Genomic DNA, 20777 nt, shown 5'->3' with positions numbered 1-20777 from the left:
ATATATCATGACGTAATAATAATATAAAAAACGCCTATGTATTCAACAAAAATATTCGAAATCATTATTTCTTTTTTTCATATGTATATAAAGATATCCATAAAGTAAAGATACAAACTACAAATGCAATTATATATGTCCTCATAAAATACTTATTAAGAAATCTAGAGTGATAAACATTCTTTTATACACATATGTATATTTTTCAACATAATCACCAGAGTTGTCAAGAACTTTGTTCCGAGATTCGATAAATATTTGTGGACAGATGATATGTTGAAAATTAAACAGATGTATATAGCTTTTATTATTAGATTTATTAATAAATATTTTATAAAATCCACAGACACTTATATACATATAGAATAAGTCTGTGATAAAAAGTCATAAAAAATAATAAAATAAAATTATAAGTAAAATTATAAGTGCATTTGTATCTCTTTACTTTTTGGATGTCCCTCCCTTACTTCTTTTTTTTACATGTTAAGTCAACTGATAAAAATTTGAGAGCTCTCTCAAGCTTACCCCCACGAAAGGAATAAGAAAGATGTAAAATATAGCTTTGGCACGTGTTATTTCAGTTATTAAATTTTTATCCGAATATATTATTGCGTTGCGGGGGAGCTCAGTATGATGTTCGATGACGAAATTATTTTGAGATTACTTGGTGATTGTGAGGTCATGCGCGTCATTCTTATCGCACGGTTGTTGTAACTTGTTTGTTACAACTGCATTTTCCTCGAGGACACAATCTAAATTCTTTCGTTAAATTGAAAACAACTTTGAAAATCGATGATTTGCGACGACTAATTAATCATAACAAGAATTTTTTAACGCGCGATAAACAATTAAAGATTTATTTTACAAATAAACGATTAAAATACGCGTCTTATAAAAAATGTATCGAAGTAATTGATAAAAAATATGAAGTATTTTATTATATATATTAAAGATAAATATCTTGAGCCCTTTTTCGAAAAAGATCCTATATAAAAATAATAAATGAATTTCGATTTAAACTTTATCGAAACTACAGATATATAAATCGATCACGCTGATGACATAAATCTGTCGCGAACCGTCCATGAAGTTTGTCCGCTCGATGATATTTTGTTCGTGTGGCATTCGCATTTCTTCAGGATATACGTAATGATCAAAATTGCGCGACGCGATATCACGAATAAGGTATCGTCCTTGAGATAATATCGTGGAGGCGACGACGAGAGTAGATCGCTGTGACAAGGGTGGTCATGTTTGCCGCCGTGAACCACAGCGGATTCACGGGCCGGCTTTGGTCGCGCGGACTCGCGCGTCGACTTCGCGGATCGAGGTTGTCATCGACATCGGCCAGTAAGACACAATCGTCCGAGGTAGAAGCGGCTGTAGCGGCCGAAGTTGCGGGTATCGCAGCATGCAAAACGCTTCCAACAGTTAGTCCTACGCTTCAACGTATACGAGAAAATATAAACTATATAAAAAAGATCCTCTCCCCCAATTTACAGGAAAAATTCTTCCCTTCAAAGAATTTCTCAAATATTATTTTCTATTACATTATAATAGTATTTTATATTCCTAAACAATGAAATCTTCTATTAAATGTCTGTTTCTCATTGACAAATTATGGTCTCATTATGGCCGAAGTGTCTAAGATTTATTTAGTATAACCTGGCGTATATATTGATTGTGAAATTCTTAAATGCTCAATACATTACGGTATAAAAAGAGAATCTCTACAAGTCTCTTAACAAACCTTTATTGGAAAGAGACCAATGCGCAAGCTTAGAGGCGATCTGTTATTTACGATCGTTCTTTCGCAGGCGGCAAAGCTCGGGCCAAGACTACAAACTGTTCGCGTATACCGATGGAATCCGGAAACGCCGCAAGTAAAGCCATACATGCAGCAGTTCAGCGTAGATCTGAACAAATGCGGCACAATGGTGCTGGACGTGCTAGGATTGATCAAGGCGCAGCATGATCCGACGCTGTCCTATCGGAGGTCCTGCCGCGAGGGCATCTGCGGATGTTGCGCGATGAACATAGACGGTGTCAATACCTTGGCTTGCATAACGTAACAATCGTCGTTCTATAATTTTTGTCAATATACTCAATATAAGAGACATTTTGAGGATTTTCCGGATATCTTCTCTCGAGAATCCTATGTATTTGAATCTTCGATGATTTAAATATTTGTGATCCGAAAACTTGGGATTTTGGAGATGCGAATATCTGAAAGAAGAGGCATTATATGTCAATATTTTATGTATTATATATATACATGTTTCTCTATAAAAACTACTTACTTGTAGTCTTTTTATTGAAATAAAAAAGAAATTATTTCTAAGATAAATAATACATACGAAACTATCTGTGGATTATTAGAAAAGTGAAAGAATCTCCGAAGCCGCTGGTAATCTATCCTCTACCACATGCGTACGTGATTCGGGACTTGGTGCCGGACATGGAACAGTTCCTGGAACAATTCCGGTTAATCGATCCGTATTTAAAGCGGCCGGGCGAGGACAGTTTTCTCGGTCTGCGGCAGATCTTGCAGAGTCCGAGGGATAGGCGCAAGCTCGACGGCTTGTACGAATGCATAATGTGCGCGTGTTGCACGTATTCGTGTCCCCCTTATTGGTGGCTCGGCGATAAGTATCTGGGACCTGCGGTTCTATTGCAGGTAACTTATAGAAATAAATGTGACATCGAGATAATTTTTCCACGAGACACCGATACACGTATACGTATACTAGGCATACAGATGGGTGATAGACTCACGAGATATGGCACATAAAGAGAGGCTGGCGAAGCTACGAGATTTTTATTCGGTTTATCGATGCAAAACAATCTTTAATTGTACCAAGACATGTCCAAAGGTGAGTAAACATCATTACTCATTATCATCTTTTTGCAATACAAATAACAATTATACTTTCCTAAGAGTTCCTAGTTTTTCCAAAAAGAAAAAAGATAAAATATTTAGATTAATTCTATGCATTGGTCGATATCTTTATCTGACAGGGTCTAAATCCGGGAAAAGCGATAGCGCAGCTGAAACGTCTACTAGCAGGACTTATGAAGAAAGAGAAACCAGACCTCGAGACAACGCTTCCAAATCCCTGCCACGGCGAAGAGGAATATCCCTGCAGAAAGGAGTAAAAGAAATAAATAATTAAAGATGTTTGTTCGCTTCCTTTTATTGTATAGTGCTGTCCATTATTTTGAATAAAGAGCCTCACATTTTTATAACGCGATAATAAAGTATTTTGTTATTATACGAAAAATAATTTAAATCCGTAGCGATAATTATATTTCAGCATTAAATCTACATTTTTCGCGGCACTAAACGGATATATGAAATGTCTTTACTTTTTTTTTTTGTTACTCTAAAGACCTTACAATTTTCTAAACGAAAATTTTATTTAATAGGTAAATCAGTACTTATATATATATAATACTAGTCACAGAACAATTTTCACAGTTCATGTTATATATCTATTTTATACACAAAAGGTACTCTGTGTTATAGTTAAATCACAAATCTGAAAGATATTGTACTCATTAATTTGAGATACGTCAAAATATAAAAAAATATAAATATATCGCGAAAAATATGTATCTTATTCAACTTTTTAGTTATTTCGTTATCTTACATTTCTATTTCATTGATTTCTCTTTCATGATTTCAATATCAAAATTGATCACAGTCATATTTAACAGTAGATAGTACAACTAAACGGAATGAAAATCCTTAAATATCTACTTTGTATTCTATGTGAGATCATTACGGTAATCAGACCGATTTGAACAAAAATCACTCTATTTAATAAGTAGGTAACATCAATGCCTAGTATAACCGCAATCACGAGATTTAACGAGACGCCAGACCCCGTAAAGAGAATATTAAATATTGTTTTTTGTACTTCTTTACTCGCGAGAAACTGATGTTTGACATATTCTTGTTGTAAACTTTCAAATATATTCTCTCACGCTACAAGCCGTGCACGTTTTATTATACTTTCTGGATCAGCCTCATGGCGATTTATCAAGACGTTCAAAGGAGGCGCATTCTCATCAGTCTCCACGTGTGATATTAGCGTGTTCACTTCTTCTCGCATACATGGATCTCTTAACCAGGGATGTAACATGATTCTTGTCACCGTTATACGTTTTATCGGATCCACTGTCATCATACGTTTGATCTGGAAAATAACGCGCAATATTCAATTATAATAATTGTAAAATTGATCGCAACTAATGTAAATATAATTGTTATTATTACATACCAGCTCTATTGCATTATACGATACATGCGCAAAGCGCGATGATGGAAATTCGTACTTTCCATGTTTTATCTGTTGCTCTAAAGTGATAGTTTGATTTTGAACATTAAAGGGAACTGTACCACTTAAACAAGCATACAATATCACCCCTAAACTCCAAACATCAACCTGAGAGAATTTCGATACGATAAATAAGATACTCATAATTTGTCACAATTATTCTTCATTAGGAAAATGTAAATACATACTTGATTTGTATAAGAGCTTTGTCCTAAGTTCGCCAGAATTTCAGGAGCAACATACATAGGAGTCCCACAAAATGTTTTCATCATAGTCCTGGCATCTACTATCTTTGACAAGCCAAAATCTGATACTTTGACTAAAGGTCTGTCAGAATCGTTCTTCAGTAGTATATTCTCTGGCTATGTAAATTTATTCATATCCATTATACAATAAGATTAATATATCAATAAAATGTTAAAGAAACAATATATCCTAAACAATACCTTCAAGTCTCTGTGTGTGATGCCTTGCTTATGAAGATAATGAACAGCAAGTACAACTTGATAGAATATCAGTTTTGCGCATGATTCTGATAATTTACCTTTACTTCTTATTTTATCAAATAGTTCTCCGCCTTCCATCAATTCAAGAATAATATACATTGTTGATGGCGTATCATAGATATCTTCCATTTGGATGATACAAGACTAAAATAGAAATCTTTTTTTTTCTATCAATATTTAAATTATGAAGATATAAATAAACATGACATAAGTATAACTTACATGCCTCAACTTCTTTAATATTTCAACTTCATTTCTGATATTACTAGGATTATTAAAACAAGCTTGTTCATGGCTCACATTATTCATCTGTATAATTTTGACAGCAAATCGTTTAGAACCATCTTTTGAAAATAGCAGTCTTACTTCACCGCAGGCACCAGCTCCTAACTTACGTCCGAGCGAATACTTCTGCTTTAGTTGCAATGGTAATTCACAACTATTGTCAGACATAGTGCTCATAAATACATAAACTGTAAAAATTATGAAAAATTGTAATTTGTTTTATCTGTATAATAATTTTTACAATAGAAATTCTGTTACAAAGTGCAGTTACTTGAAAGGTTTGTCCTAGCTACAGCTATTTCAGAATTATTTGTAATAATGACGCGATTTCCACGACCAACTTTGACCTTGTCAACAAACGTTCCATTGTAACTCATATCTTCAAGGTATATCACAAATTCGTTATTAATATGTTCTCTGATTATACGAAAATGTACTTTGCTGATTGCATTCAGCCATTTCAACTGCATTTCATTCGTAGTAAGAGTAATGTCGCAGCTTGGGGAGCGTCCTAACGTATAAGATTCTTTTACCATTTCTGTAAAATAAAACAATATTTCCCTTGATGTTTCATTGTTAGACGTGTTATTTCTATCTGCATACAAGAGATATACAACCCTTACCTATACTCTTCAAAGATGCATGTCTGGACAATATTATGTTGGGACAAAGTCTTCCCCAGACAACTAACGTTGGTTCTTGGCTCAACACTCCTTGCGATTGTGTTAAAGCATCTGCATTTTGAGTGTCAGGCAGACTGCATGGGATCTGTTCTTGCGATGCCATTCTGCTTTGTGCGTATTTTCGTCGCGAGGAAAAGCGGAAGATTTATTATTCAAGAGTCGCCGGAATACGAAGATGATAATTTGCTCTAATTAAAATACACAAATTTAAATAAACAAAAAGAGCTTAAGTGTGCGCCATCACGGAAAATGTTTCTTAGAAATTAAAAGAAACTTACTCAGGAGTGAATTCGTACAACTTGTTTCAAACAGTTTCGAAAAATTATAATGACGATAGACAATGTTTTCTTTCGCACACGTGCACAGTATTGGGAGATAAAGAGACAAAGACAAATTTCGTGCATGTATATATTTTGTTGCAATGAAGAATGTCATTAGAATTCTTGCGAAAAAGAAATAGAAAATATTAACGCTACATCTTTAATATATAGCATTAAATACTTGTTACACATTATTAACATAAATCGTAATAAAGAAGTGTTTTTTAAATTTAAGTGATCTCAATCTTAATAATTTAATCACGTATTCATTGACAACTCACGTGCATCGGTCTTGTTGAGATTTGTTTTCATCTCCCAACATTGCACGTGCCATGTGAGTCTAATTAAGTATCCCACTTCTCCCTAATAAAGTATTACATTTCATAAAAAAACGGATGCCGCACTTTGTTTAAAAGTTTCTAAGAAATATATATCTGAGAGTATTTTAGAAAATCGATAAAAATGTTATAACATCCGATGATATATTATCGCACGAAACGCAAAAGGCTCTATTTCGTATACAGGACGAACGGCAAAAATCCATTCTTCAAGAATAATTTCTAACCATGAATTTTTGTCTGTTTTTCGAATGGCTTCTTTCGAATTTGAGATACAGATTAAATTACTTTTAAGAAACTTAATTAGCGATACTTACTTAGCTCCTAATCGTTCGGACTTTTAACCGCCAAGATTTTCGTGTGTCTTCTCGTTCATAATCTGTTAATAATCTGCGATCTGCATCGCATATCATTTTTACATTATACGAGGTTTTGCTCTTTGTGGCTGAACTTCTTCCACTTTTTGCTTTTTCTTTTTCTTTCTCTCAAATTTCTAAATATATATATCTATCTCATTTTATTCTGTTCAAGTTCAACAAAGAACAAACCTATAAATATTGTCACCACGCATGCGTGAAAATGCGCGGCAACACAAATGTCCTTTAGTATAATCTTATATCGATAAATAAACTACCGATGTTACCTATCGTGGATACTATGTAAATCTTTATTATCAACAGCTTTTTTCAAATTAAAAAAATTTTGTATTATATATCATATTATTATACACACACATATATATATGTCCTCTCACATATTATGATAATATTTCTCCAATCAATTAAAACCGGATTAAGTTCAGAATAATTTTTTTAATATATTTAATATCTAAGCTTATATATAACACAATAATTTTAATTGATTGAGAGGAGAGAGGGGAATTATATTAGTGTAACCAAATAAATATGATTTCTTAGATAATGAGATTTTATCTTTTCTATCCTTGAAATTATATTAATTAAAAGTTGCACAATCTTTTGATATAAAAGATACTTACAAATTATTCAAATTTAAGAAATCAGTATTAATACATATTATTGCAAGTTGTTTCAATCTTTGTAAAAGATATTCTTCGACGAGGGGCTTGTAGCTTTCTGCTTTTTATAGGATCTCAATAAATGTTTGCCAATCGTGTATATCACAAATGACGAAGGGTACTTTATTGTAAATCTACTTGTTGGTATCATCAACTCCCAAGCAGGTAGAAAGCAAGTCACAGAAGCTATCGTGAATCTTATGAAAGGCGCGACAGATATACATAACTTTTTAAATTACATCATCTCTACGTATAAACACGCACAATAGATGTTTGGTATGCGTTTAACTTACATTAATACTACATTGCTCTAATTCTTGCCCTATTGTACTATATAAAATACTGCCATGCGTGTAGATTAATATATATTGCAGAGTTGGGAAAATTCTTAAGTCTACTACTCGATGAGGACTACAGAAATTCTAATAGAAAATTAACAGAAATATTACGCATTCAATTACCATACGCAGATTAATACGAGAAATCTGCATGTAGAAAAGGAAATGCCGGTTCTAAAAATCAATATGCGAATTATAGGTGATGATATATAGCATATAACGATCTCACACGTCTTATAGTGACAATTCTGTTTATTATTCATCAAAATAATTTAGTACCACATTAATTGAGGAGGTATTTCTTCTCAGGGGTTTGTATTTTTCTTATATTCGGCTCTGAAAGCTGAACATGGGAGAAACAGTAGGAAAAGATAGCAGACAATAATTAAATGTTTGAAAAATCAATCTTAATTAAGCGATTATCGATTAATGATTTACACGTTTCATATACGTGTGTGATTATTTCTTTTTATCGAATATCCGAAAATTGGACGCTTTGTCGTATGCGTGCGTGTCTATATGATGTGGTGTGGTCGATGAACTGTTAACTTTGTATCTCTCTGAAGTTTATTCTCTTATTTTCCTTCTACCGTCTAAATTATGTCTGCGCGCTATCACTAATAGTAGTTAAAACTAAAAGATACAACTAGTACTAATACACACCTCTTTCTCGGGATCCACGCAATGAATAATGTGCTGCCAAATTTTTATATGCATTATGCGTTATATTAAATCTTTTTCCATCTCTTCTCTCTGTTTTACTTGAACATTTTTTAATTTTAATTGTTGGATTCTCTAGATTCGGCTGTGCATCTTTTGTAACATTATTAATAAGATATAGTGAATTTGGACGTCAAATATACAAGTCTATTTTTCATTGTCGCCATTCTTCGTCTCAATTATTCTTCAAGTCTCATTAGATAAGAATCACCCGATTCTCTACAAGTATATGTTTTATTTGAGAAAAGAAATAAAAATTTAACACTGCGTATATATACGTTTGCAAAGCCTTCAATCGGTTTGACATTTTTTGACTCTATAAGATTCGATTATACGTAAATGTATGTAATACATTGTATGTAGTATAATAGAATTCACATTATAGGGACACGCATTTCGGCGAAAAAAATCCGTTTTATACATATAGACATGTAACAATATATTTATTTATCCGGTTGAGAGACAGAGTTTTGGCATATTATTTTTTTTATTTATACCATTGTCATCTTATTTGTGTATATCGTTTACGATGTTACGCGCGTTACGTGTCCCGTAAAATAAATTTTTATCAATGCGGCAGATGAGTGATATACAACAACTCAATATCTATCCAAATACACGCGCGAGTCGACATTAGACGAGACATTTGACGCTCGATATTTTGCATGGTACAAAGCAATGCGCGTCTATACATGCGTGTAATATGTTTATATATATATATATATATATTATGTATATAAGGTGTCCCATAAAGACCGTAACAACGCTTAAGAGTAAATTCTCGAGATCATTTGAAGACGACTTTTCCTCAGCGAAAATGTCGAGAGAGATCATCATTTTTTGCAAGTTTCCAATTTTTTCCATCATATATCTTTATTTCTAACTAAGCCTTAAATTAAAATTCTGTCTCTTTATTAAAGTAAATTCTATCTGAAATTAACTAAGGAAAGTAATTTTATCTCTCTATAAAGTTTAGTTTACAAAAAGCCCTTCTTTTTTAATCGCTTATAACACGAAAATTATTGATGCCTCGATATTTTTGCTGAGGAAAAATCATCTTAATTTGTCTTTATATGCTAATTTGTCGTTCGTAATTCGAAATGTGTCGCGACTCGAGAAAATAATGTAATCCAAAATGACTATAAACTTTCTAACAAGGTGTTTAAAAAATTGTTGTAACTTTATTTATTTATATTTGTTGTTTTAATCAGCATAACTATACATATATTATATATATATATATATATTTATGAGTAAAGGAGCGGAGCATCTTTTTTGTTCTTTATTCTTTTTAAGAAAACTCTCGAGGAGAGTGCGCGAATATAAATGACAATGAATTGAGTTACCGTCGTGTACGTAGTTTGCGCGAAGGTGGACGCCACAGCCGAAATTTTCGCTACCATCGGTAGAGGACTAAAGAGATTCGACGCGATTTCTCTTATGCAAGATCATAATCGAGGAGGACTATTCTTCTTTTCTCTTTCTCTCTCTTTATGTATGTGATTGGCTGGTAATACTTTAACAGATACATTGCATAAGCAGGATTGCGAAGAGAGGAGTAAGAGAAAATCAAAAAAGGAGTTATACTCGTCATCGACATCAAATTTCGCGCTGCGTAAGGGCACGTATTATGTACAAAATAATGCCTACTACAATTGCACAACTGTCTAAAGGAATATAACTCTTGTAATTGTATATGGCATTAATACCCCCCCTCCCCATTTCCCTCTTTCCACCCATTCCGCGTCCGTAGATAATCCGTAATGCGAACTCGTGGGAGCGTCCTCTTGATCATTTGAACCTTATGACCGTCTTTCGGTTCACTCTCCTCGAATAGTGCAGTTCATTGCCGTAAAACGATGTATTGTAATATAATTACTAATTATACTTTATTATAAATTAATTAAAGAGTTCTTAATCATACGTGTTTATGTGTGTAGTTTATGTATAATAATAATAATAATAATATTAATATTAATAGCATATGTACGATAGCTTTTGTAGCAGCTTACTCTTTCGGCCGATTCCATTAAAATGGACGCGCATTCGTCTTTTCTCTCTTTTTCATACTTCCCTTCTCTTCCGTTCGCGATGTCTGACGGAAAATCTAAAATTCGGTGACTAGCGGCACTCCCAGATCTTCACCGTTTGATCGACGCTCCCGGTGACCACGTAAGGATGATTCTTGTGGAAATCTGTAAGTAGAAGAAGAGTAGAATATTACCAGGAATATACTTTTTCATCTATCTATAGGAAATCTAAGAGAAATAAAAAATTACTCATAAATAAAACGTGTTTTGCGGATTGAGAACAAAGCGTGAAGAAGAGGTATACAAACCGACAGAAGTGCAGAAGTGAACGTGCGCTTCGAGAGTCTTCATCACTCGTTTGTTGCGCGTATCCCAGACTCGTAGCGTTTTATCGTCGGACGCGCTGACGATAAACTTGCCGCCAGGATGGAAGACGATGCATCGCACCCAGTTGTCGTGTCCGATGAGGGTGAAGAGGCACACCCCGGCGGCGATGTCCCACACGCGAATCGTCTTATCCCGAGAGCCGGACGCGAGGAAGGGCCCCTCGTGCGCGCCCTTGTTGTCCGCTCCGGCCGCCGCATTGATCGACGCTCTCGCACTCTCCGGCGCCCATGCGATGCACTCGACCACATGTTCATGTTCTCTGAATTCGACCTGACATCGATTTTGTTATGAATGTAAATATTGTATTACGGTTATCTAGGAACGAATGAGAATGTATATTTCGTCGAATTACCTTTGTCTCTTTCGTCGCTACGTGCCATACTCGTACAGTCTGATCGTTTGAGCAGCTGGCGATAAGTTCGCCGCACGGACTAATTCGCGCCATTCTCACCCACTCTCTATGCCCGGTGAGCGTCTTTACGCAATAGCCCGTCGCCACCTCCCAGATCTTGATAGTTTTATCCCTAGAAGCGCTCACTACGAAGTCACCTTGTGGCATAAACGCGACCGAGTTGACGTTATGATCGTGACCGTGCATGGTCTTGACGCAGGCGAACGACTGGTGGAAGTCCCACAGCTTGATGGACATGTCTGCGCTACAGGAAGCGAGCAGTTTGCCCGAAGCGTCGAACGCGATGTCCTGTACACTGTCGGTGTGGCCTTTTAGCGTTCTTTCGAAATCGCCACTCTCAAAGTCCCATACCTTTCAAGAGAGAGAATAGAAAATAAGCGTAAAAAAATGCATGTTCCTCGAAAAATATGATAAATATAAATTGAGTATGTGCTCTCACCTTAATAGTGGCATCTTCACTAGCGGATACTACGAGACTAAAAACGGGATGAAAAATAACTCTATTGATGGGGGCTCTGTGTCCGGTCAGACTGAACTTTTCCGGCGGCCTCGGTATCCATTCGGACGGCGATCTCTTACCACGCGTCGGTGCGCCTTCTATGAACTCTTTTTCAGCCTCGGAAAGTTTAGATTCCAATTCCATTACCTACGATATTATTATACGTTATTCAAAAGACTACTCGGCTAACGCAATAAATGTAAATAAATTCTTCTGCGACAACAACATAGAGTCAAAAGTCAAGAGAGAGAAAATATTTTTCAACTGTTTTAAAATAAAGAAACTTTATACCTTCTTTTGCAATCGTATGACCGAGGTCCACTTTTTCTCCAAAAGGCCGCCGTACTTCCTCTCCACTTCTCCTGGCATATCGGCTTCCTTTTTAAATGCCTCCAATGCATCTTGATAGCCATTAGTGCTAAGATAATCTGCAATCGCCTTATTTCTGGAAGAATAATTGTTTTTTTTCCGTAAATTTCTCATTTATTAGCCAAATAAATAATTAAAATTTTGAGAAAAAAGTTAAATGGTAAATTTCGTCAAACTTTATTGTTTGCGTCACTCTTATTCATATACCCTTTCTCGCCAGGTATACCGCTGCGAGTGGAAATAAGAGAGAATAAGAGAGGGAGATGTAGTGCGATAGCTTTAATCTCCAATTGTTTCGCGGTTGCCGTCTACCTGTTTATGACGTAGAGATAAAGATAAAACGCCGGATAATACCTGCGATCCGGTACAATAGAAGACGGGGGAAGAGGCCGTAAGGCAGGTGTTAGATACGTGGGAAAGAGATTGAAAGTCGGGCAAACTTGTATGCCAGGGTGAAAGGCCTCGAGTCGGCCATTCGTCTCTATTCACCTGACTTTCCTCCACGTGATGGCAAATTATCGCTCGCGGGGCCTCGCAATCATTGTTTTGCGATTAACGCGTGACGTGTAGAGGCGACTCGTTCTAAACGTATGTAAAAGGGGAAAAAACGAACCTGCCTTAACGAGAAGCATTGCAATCGCTGAATCATCGTGTCGATGTGCTAAACTGGTTTGACATTCGTTCTAATGAATGAAAGAAAATCCGTCATTATGACTTTATGGCATGATTCAAAAAGATTTCTTGGGAGCAATAAAAATATTTAAATATTACAACAAAACACGCAAATAATAAAAATCACTATATCTCTGCACCTCAGTGTATGTTAAATTAGATATAATAAAGACATGAATTGTTTAACGTATGTAAAATTTTTGACAGACAATAGAAAAATTTTTATAATAATGTGTAATTTGAACAATAATGTGTAATTTGTGTCATGTTATAAAACACTTGGGATCATAAGAATAAACTAATATGATTATCTGTTACTTGATACCAGCGCAAATTAGGAGTTGGCTCTTCTTTGCACGATCGATAATAAGCTAACATGGACACAAGTATAACAAGCCCCAATAGCTTAATCAAATATTAGAAGCTCCACAAGATAAACAACAGTTCTAAACGCTATAAAAAATACTGATGTCTGTATCATACAATAATTTCACTCTTTTATTCTCTTAATTTTACTCTTCGGGGGAAAAAAATTCGTATGAAACTTAAGAAACTTATATACTTAATGTATTAAACTTAGAACGCTGTAAGGCAAAGTCATACACGCTATAATATTACAATCCGTGTAGTTAATTATACATAATTTGCGGGAAATTAAGAAGGGATCCGTACAGCTACATAATGACAGAGGTGAAAAATTCTTAAGAAGTTTATAGAGCGCGGTGTGAGAAATTTTATATCCCACACGTACAATATGGTGGCAGCAGATGTTACGCGCTGCAGGTAGATAAGTAGCAAAAGAATGATTCGAGAGGCAAGCAGGTAATTTTCAATGTAAGGGCGGAATGCTGCTACCTGTCGCTGCTACTTCAATTCTCGCAAATTTTTCTAATTCGGGAATAAAATGAAAGACGAGGGAGAGATTTCGAGCCAAGTTCCACTCTGGGGAAAAAAAAAAAGAAAAAACAAAGGTAGAGCTTGAATATTCGTTCTAACGGCTGTATCCGTGCGAAAGTCACGGCATTCGAAATTCATTCAAAGTCGATACGTCGTGAGCGAGTACGAGATTTAATTTATTCCAAGCCGCGCGGATGGAATTTGCTTTGTTGAGACGCTGAGAATATATCTCGGATTGTAGTAGGCTTAGGATATATTTACTCACGATTGATTTGCAAATGATGACGGAACTGAGTATGTTTTCCTTCGCTCATAATCGAGGGCGCGTAACTTAAAGATTATACCGACGATATGACGATGTTTCGAGAGAAGCGTCTCTCACATAAAGAGATCAGGAGGTGAAACGGTACAACAGAAGCTTGGTTGTTTCTTTCTTTGTTCCCTCTTTTGGTTTGCGATAAATACATGTAGATCAAACCGCGATATTTTAAAATAATATCCTTGCTCCTTAATTTAAAGATGATTCATAGAGAAATGAACGGGAAGTACGAGACAGAGAAACACAGTCGTATTCGCGAGAGCCAAGGAACTCTCGCGGATCATTATTCACTCGCTTATTTGAGTGATTCACGTATACGCGTCGGGTTTCTCTCCTGCGTGAAATCGAAGACTGGAGGCATGGGAAAATTCAAGAGCGTCTCCCACGCGATTTATGCGCCCACGATTATGCAAAATAGAATGAACTAATTACATAGTTAGCTCATTAAGACCCAATGCCAGTTAATGATGCCAAGGTAGCTCGAAAGATTATCGCATAGCAATGTAATGACATTCCTAGCATACATTTCATTTGTTGATAAACATTTACGGAATATTTAAATAATGAAACAACGATTCTGATAAAATTTAAACCAAGTACTTCGAGGGGATTTCAAGATTTCCTCGACACAGTTATCTAAAAGAAGAAGAAAATTTTTGATCAAAAGTACTCTAAAATATATAATATAATAAATATAAAAATAATAAAATAAAATAATAAATAAATAGAATAAATACTGCGAGATCTCAGAGAGAAATTCTTCCTCATGCATCCTAGGAATGCATCTGCGAAGAAAAGTTTCCAAGGATTATGGAAACAATGCGCATCTATTTGTGCAAAGCACATAAAAAAAAACAGATTGAATGCTGCGAGAGAACTTTAGCGTAGGTGGATAAATAGATACGTAGGTGGTGCGAGATATACGAGGGGGAAGCCTTGCGTATTTTCTCGATTGATCCGTTTCCAGACTGCAGCACGCTTTCGCATGTATCACCTCCGCAGATGGGAAGAAAGAGACGATGTGGAACGCATTTCCAGAGGAGTATAGCGGAAACCTGGCGTGCGCCGAATGCGCGCAAACGTCAAGATTGGAATTAATAGCGCTGATCGACGAGGAAGAAGTTTTATCGGGAGACTTACAGCTCCTCCCTCTGACGTTGAGACAGCACCATTTTCATGATCCTCGTGTGTGACCCGGCTGGATACCTCGATGGTGAGTCCGCGGAGCCGCGAGTAGGTTTTCCAGTCACCTCTCAACGACCTCAGTGCCGCGTCATCGGCATCGCCTGTAACAAAAATTATATTACACGTCAGTCATAGATATAGGTGTACAAAGTTTACATATATCAATAGCTTTAACTCGTCCTCGTTCGATATCAATATAAGCGAGGTAGATATATTCCCTTCTGATGTATCAGAATCCACACTTTGCGGTAATATTTCTTTCAATTGTACAAAATTACTCGATTAAAAAAAAAAAAGCAAAAAATTGCTGTGGCGAGTAAGTGCTTCTTTTTCATTCGCTACCATATTTTATTCTTGCTAATTGTGTACGACTTGGCCATACATTGTGTTAGTCTTGTATATTTTTCTATCGCGGGAAAGGAAACTTCAAGACGGCGATGGACTCGTGAGAGTCGAATTATTTCCGCAGGATAATGTATAACGGGCTGGATACCTCGATGGTGAGTCCGCGGAGCCGCGAGTAGGTTTTCCAGTCACCTCTCAACGACCTCAGTGCCGCGTCATCGGCATCGCCTGTAACAAAAATTATATTACACGTCAGTCATAGATATAGGTGTACAAAGTTTACATATATCAATAGCTTTAACTCGTCCTCGTTCGATATCAATATAAGCGAGGTAGATATATTCCCTTCTGATGTATCAGAATCCACACTTTGCGGTAATATTTCTTTCAATTGTACAAAATTACTCGATTAAAAAAAAAAAAGCAAAAAATTGCTGTGGCGAGTAAGTGCTTCTTTTTCATTCGCTACCATATTTTATTCTTGCTAATTGTGTACGACTTGGCCATACATTGTGTTAGTCTTGTATATTTTTCTATCGCGGGAAAGGAAACTTCAAGACGGCGATGGACTCGTGAGAGTCGAATTATTTCCGCAGGATAATGTATAACGCGCGCGCGCGCACGCAATACGCGCCTGAATCAATGTGTCGCGTGGTTTATTTTACTTTCCATCGTCGGACGCGGGAGAAATCAGCGTGCATGGAATCAATGTCGCTCGCTTCGGAACCGAGCTTCGTATCGCCTGCACGAAAGCGGTCGCTTTCGTGATAAGCTTAGACGGCATGATTTTGCCGGATCGATAACACTTTTTTCGTCGCGCTGCATCAAGGGTACACGAAAGGGAAAGGGAAGGCTTGAAAAGTGAAGCGCGCAATCGCGAGGCGATTATACGGACGGTTATGAGGGCATGATCGAGCATGGTCACGGTATTGTTTTATTTCGAATCGAAAGTATGGAAAATTCTAAATTTAATGGCGCAAAACGATACGTCAAAACGACAGGTCAAAGTATATCGATTGTCGAGCGTTATCTGTTGCAAAAGTGGAAAAAATTAAATCTGAATTTCTTTTCTTTGCCGAGAAAGAATCGATAGGGTGAGCCATGTAACTTGACTGTCACGAATATTTGAAAGAAAAAAACTCTAGTTCTCTTCTAATTCTCTGTATATATATATATATATATGAACTCCGAATAAGGAAAAAGGAAACAATCCGGAGGAAGGACCTTGAAGGGTTGTAAAGGCGCGCGTCGGCGCAGCGCGTCGCGACGCATCCACGGCGATGGGTTATCCGTCGTGCGATGCGCCGTGATCGATAAACCGGCGCGAGGTAGCACGCCCACCCTCCGGCGGTCGCGTATATTTTCGCCTTGCGGTGCATTTAAATATTCATAACAGGCCTCTTTTTTTCAGCTCATGGCAACATTGCCGTAACGTTAAGGAGCGTGTTATGCGATCCGAGATTGAGGAGCGCAAAGCGAGCTCTACGCGCCGTTACAGATACGGAGATATGCGTTCATCTCTCTGAAAGATATATATGAAATAATAATGATAAAAAATAATATCTACATGTTAAATGTACATTTTACATATTATATAGTGTTGAAACTTGAATAAACTGTTGATATTTGGTACATAAAAAAAAAAAAGAAAAACATTACAAATTTTCGATTCTGTATTATATTATTCGAGACCATAAAAGTTGATGTAACAATCCGGAATAAAAACACAGATAATTAAGATAATACGATTATTTTTGCATTTATAATATGTACACTTGTCAAATAATGACGCTATAATAACAAATTTTTAACGCTTTGATGACAAATTTTAATTTCTTTCCGATACAATAATTATGTTGAAAAGTATTAAATATAAGAAATAATAATAATAATAATAATAAAAAAAATATAAATATTCGAGAAAAAATATATGAAAATAGAAGAAAAAAAAATCGTAATGTATGCATTTTTCTGATATGAATATGAATAATGGTATTAATCATTTAAGATTAGAATATACTTTGTTCGAAAAATTGGATCTTGGACTGCACGCGTCGCTGCGTATAAATGTACGCGACGCGGTTGGGACACCGATGAAAAGTTGAAAGTAACCGCATATAAATGGGAAATACGTATAATTTATGGTGTCCTTGTTGCGAATACGTCATAACGCGCAGGAATTCCTTTCGGGACTTTGCCCGTTCAACCCTGAGCGGTCAAGGGTCCTCGGCGAAAAATGAAAGGTCTTCGCGAAAAAACACTGTTACTTTTCTTTTTAAGAAAATCTTTTTTTCGCAGACTACATATAATATAAAGTTTTTAAAAAAATTATCAGTCTGATTTTTTCAATAAATTATTCATTTATGTAAAGATTTTTTTTCTTTTATATAAAGAAATTAATAATTTTTCCCAATTCCTCACGTTGAATTTTCAATAATTTATTTCAGAGAGAAATTTGTCATATAATTCATTTCAGAAATAAATTTGTAATGATTCATCTCTAGTTTTTTGTACTTTTATGCGAATAACTCGTTTACATATGCAATTAAATATGGCAAAAAAATATAGTAAAGTGACTGTATATGCTGTATCGCATGCAAACGCGTGACGCAATCGTAAATTTTTATCATCGAGCTTTCTATACCGTCGTTGATCGATTTCACGTTGGAGCTCGCTCTGTTATCACCGGTCCAGGTGACTGACTGCCGACTTTCTTGACCTCGCGAGACGCGCACTTGGATTTGTCTTACGCTGCTTTTCTCGACCAATCTATTTACACGATAACACATAAAAATATTATCCGTTAATAGAAATCAACCGATCGATTAAGACTGCTATCGACGCAGGGAAAGCAGTCTATCTTTAAATCATACACTCCAATCGATCCTTAAACTTTCACGGTAGAGAGTCCCGTCTAACGGAAACCGGTTACAGGAACTGTCATCGCGTGACACACCGATAAAATCATGTACACATCTTGGTCATATCAAGGTTTATATCTTGATATTTTTAGAGTTTTAATTGCAACGGCGATCGATCGTTTGAATAAGATAGAAAAGGTCGAATTCGATAAAGGATCAAGTTTTTATTAATTCGACGCGACCGAGCTCGAATTTTGTCGTATTGTGTTAATTACACTTCAAACTAATTAACGCGTGCGAAATTTGATTTACAATTAGTGTCAAATCAGAGACCGAATCTCTTATCCGAATCATCTCGATTTAATTATAGTCACGCATTATTGCACGGTTAATTCATTCAGAATATAACGAATCAATCGTGCAATTAAACGAGTTGTGGCAACGCAGTTACGATGTAAAAAAGATGAAGTTAACGCAAAAATAAAAGCCAAGACGTCAACATTTTATACAAAATTAATTACTTTTGTCCGGGATTGTGAATTTGACGCAACGCATTTAAAATATGACTGATTATGAAAAAAGAAAATGATAAAAACATCATATGTAGGGCGAGTCCGTAAACCGGAAAAGCATTGACCGTCGACGGAGACATCGACCACCCCTCGAGGTCGAAACGACTTCGATTGAGCTCCAATAGTAGGCCTTGTTAAGGTCGTAAAGTTACTCGGACAAATTGACAAGATATTTCGAGAAATCATCGCTCTGATATCGTTATGATAATATATTACAGGAGAATATATTACGTGAAAATTAGGAAAAAGATAGCTCGAATAATCTTTTCAATTGATGTGGAGGATACGGCATCGATGATTGATATCGCGGAAGTTTCGGGCTAACTCTTCAATCGACAGGTAGAAACAGAGAAAGAAAGAGAGAGAGAGAGAGAGATAGAAAGAAAGAAAGAGAGAACGGAGTCGCGCGATGACAGCTGATCGCGCATTATCAGAGTCGTCTGTCAAAGGTGCTCACGCATCGTCCGCTCGAAACGCATGGATGAGATAAGGACGCGCTGGTCTCGGAGATTCTCTCTCGAAGGGCCGCGAGACGCGGCAAGGGCGCGGGAGCCATCGTCGCGGCGCGCATCTCATCGCGGCGAAAAAATCAATTCGCATTCGGTGACGTGCGACGCGCGAGGACCATCCTCGCGACGATCGCGCTCTGGGATGTCGCGACGATGACGACGACGATCGACGTTCGGAGCTGTCGCGGCATCGAATCGCGACATCGGCGGTAGCGCGCGGACGATACGTCGCGACGAGAGTCGATCGAAACGAACGCGCGCCGCGATACGCTCGTAATCGCGTTTGTTGTAGATCGCGCGCGGCCATTTTGCCAGAACTCGTCACCCAGTCGGACCGCCGTCGCCGCTTTTCGGCCGCCGCGAACGCTTCGAGAGAAAATCTTCTCGCTCGCCCCGCGCCGAGCCTGTCGCGGATACTCACTTCTGTTTCACGGAGCAGCAGCAACGGTGGGGGATAGACGACAGGGCCTGAGGCGACGACGAGACGAAATTTATCCGCGTGAAAACCGGGCAACCGCGACTATCAATGACAAGTAATGACACATTAAAAATTTGTTTACACCCTGATGATACATTATTTTTTTTCAATAGAATAATTATATTGAAAAATATAAAATAATTTTGACAGATCGCGCGTGACAAGAGACCAGACTGTAAATGTAAATTGAACTCCGAATAAGGAAAAAGGAAACAATCCGGAGGAAGGACCTTGAAGGGTTGTAAAGGCGCGCGTCGGCGCAGCGCGTCGCGACGCATCCACGGCGATGGGTTATCCGTCGTGCGATGCGCCGTGATCGATAAACCGGCGCGAGGTAGCACGCCCACCCTCCGGCGGTCGCGTATATTTTCGCCTTGCGGTGCATTTAAATATTCATAACAGGCCTCTTTTTTTCAGCTCATGGCAACATTGCCGTAACGTTAAGGAGCGTGTTATGCGATCCGAGATTGAGGAGCGCAAAGCGAGCTCTACGCGCCGTTACAGATACGGAGATATGCGTTCATCTCTCTGAAAGATATATATGAAATAATAATGATAAAAAATAATATCTACATGTTAAATGTACAATTTACATATTATATAGTGTTGAAACTTGAATAAACTGTTGATATTTGGTACACAATTTTAATAAATTAATTATATATAATATAATATA

At 36.8% G+C, this 20777-nt stretch overlaps 3 protein-coding genes across 8 annotated transcripts; 1 reads left to right on the top strand and 2 right to left on the bottom strand.

Moving 5' to 3' along the window:
- Positions 1-983: 983 nt before the first annotated feature.
- Positions 984-3183, top strand: LOC115244617 (succinate dehydrogenase [ubiquinone] iron-sulfur subunit-like). The gene is made up of 5 exons (XM_029822416.1): positions 984-1430; positions 1818-2068; positions 2380-2677; positions 2751-2873; positions 3019-3183. Exons 1-5 carry the CDS (start codon positions 1251-1253, stop codon positions 3154-3156), a joined length of 990 nt encoding a protein of 329 aa, XP_029678276.1. The 5' UTR covers positions 984-1250; the 3' UTR covers positions 3157-3183.
- Positions 3179-7009, bottom strand: LOC115244616 (serine/threonine-protein kinase Chk2-like). 5 transcript variants are annotated; one of them, XM_029822411.1, is made up of 9 exons: positions 6790-7009; positions 6416-6497; positions 5755-5918; positions 5403-5669; positions 5069-5319; positions 4787-4990; positions 4529-4702; positions 4284-4448; positions 3179-4199 (listed from the first exon to the last, which is right to left on the bottom strand). In XM_029822411.1, exons 2-9 carry the CDS (start codon positions 6466-6468, stop codon positions 3984-3986), a joined length of 1494 nt encoding a protein of 497 aa, XP_029678271.1. In that variant the 5' UTR covers positions 6469-6497; positions 6790-7009; the 3' UTR covers positions 3179-3983. The 5 variants fall into 5 exon arrangements, with proteins under 5 accessions (XP_029678271.1, XP_029678272.1, XP_029678275.1 ...); XM_029822412.1 differs by lacking the exon at positions 6416-6497 and having other exon boundaries at positions 5755-6002; positions 6790-7007; XM_029822415.1 differs by lacking the exon at positions 6416-6497 and having other exon boundaries at positions 6790-7007.
- A 3302-nt stretch (positions 7010-10311) lies between these two features.
- LOC115244650 (lissencephaly-1 homolog) lies at positions 10312-20159 on the bottom strand. Of its 2 annotated transcripts, XM_029822477.1 has the most exons (9): positions 20045-20153; positions 18326-18450; positions 15830-15909; positions 15292-15357; positions 12186-12339; positions 11835-12041; positions 11336-11746; positions 10905-11253; positions 10312-10761 (listed from the first exon to the last, which is right to left on the bottom strand). In XM_029822477.1, exons 4-9 carry the CDS (start codon positions 15327-15329, stop codon positions 10688-10690), a joined length of 1233 nt encoding a protein of 410 aa, XP_029678337.1. In that variant the 5' UTR covers positions 15330-15357; positions 15830-15909; positions 18326-18450; positions 20045-20153; the 3' UTR covers positions 10312-10687. The 2 variants fall into 2 exon arrangements, with proteins under 2 accessions (XP_029678337.1, XP_029678335.1); XM_029822475.1 differs by lacking the exon at positions 18326-18450 and having other exon boundaries at positions 20045-20159.
- Between the last annotated feature and the right edge of the window lie 618 nt (positions 20160-20777).

The sequence above is a fragment of the Formica exsecta genome, unplaced genomic scaffold (genome assembly GCF_003651465.1).
Source record: "Formica exsecta isolate Colony F162 unplaced genomic scaffold, ASM365146v1 scaffold826, whole genome shotgun sequence".
NCBI classification, from domain to species: Eukaryota; Metazoa; Arthropoda; class Insecta; order Hymenoptera; family Formicidae; genus Formica; species Formica exsecta.
This window is presented reverse-complemented; position numbering and strand designations above follow the sequence as displayed.

Bases quoted from the DNA above. Each gene is read 5' to 3' on its own strand.
- LOC115244650 (XM_029822475.1), bottom strand. From the start codon at position 15,329: ATGAAAATGGTGCTGTCTCAACGTCAGAGGGAGGAGCT. The intron at 12,340-15,291 runs GTAAGTCTCCCG...TTATTCTTCCAG, and splicing joins CAACGTCAGAGGGAGGAGCT to AAATAAGGCGATTGCAGATT. The intron at 10,762-10,904 runs GTTTGTATACCT...TTCTACTTACAG, and splicing joins TCACTTCTGCACTTCTGTCG to ATTTCCACAAGAATCATCCT.
- LOC115244617 (XM_029822416.1), top strand. From the start codon at position 1,251: ATGTTTGCCGCCGTGAACCACAGCGGATTCACGGGCCGGCTTTGGTCG. The intron at 1,431-1,817 runs GTTAGTCCTACG...GTTCTTTCGCAG, and splicing joins CATGCAAAACGCTTCCAACA to GCGGCAAAGCTCGGGCCAAG. The intron at 2,874-3,018 runs GTGAGTAAACAT...TTTATCTGACAG, and splicing joins GTACCAAGACATGTCCAAAG to GGTCTAAATCCGGGAAAAGC.
- LOC115244616 (XM_029822411.1), bottom strand. From the start codon at position 6,468: ATGGCACGTGCAATGTTGGGAGATGAAAACAAATCTCAACAAGACCGA. The intron at 5,320-5,402 runs GTAACTGCACTT...TAATTTTTACAG, and splicing joins AGCTAGGACAAACCTTTCAA to TTTATGTATTTATGAGCACT. The intron at 4,200-4,283 runs GTATGTAATAAT...GTTATTTTCCAG, and splicing joins CGTATAATGCAATAGAGCTG to ATCAAACGTATGATGACAGT.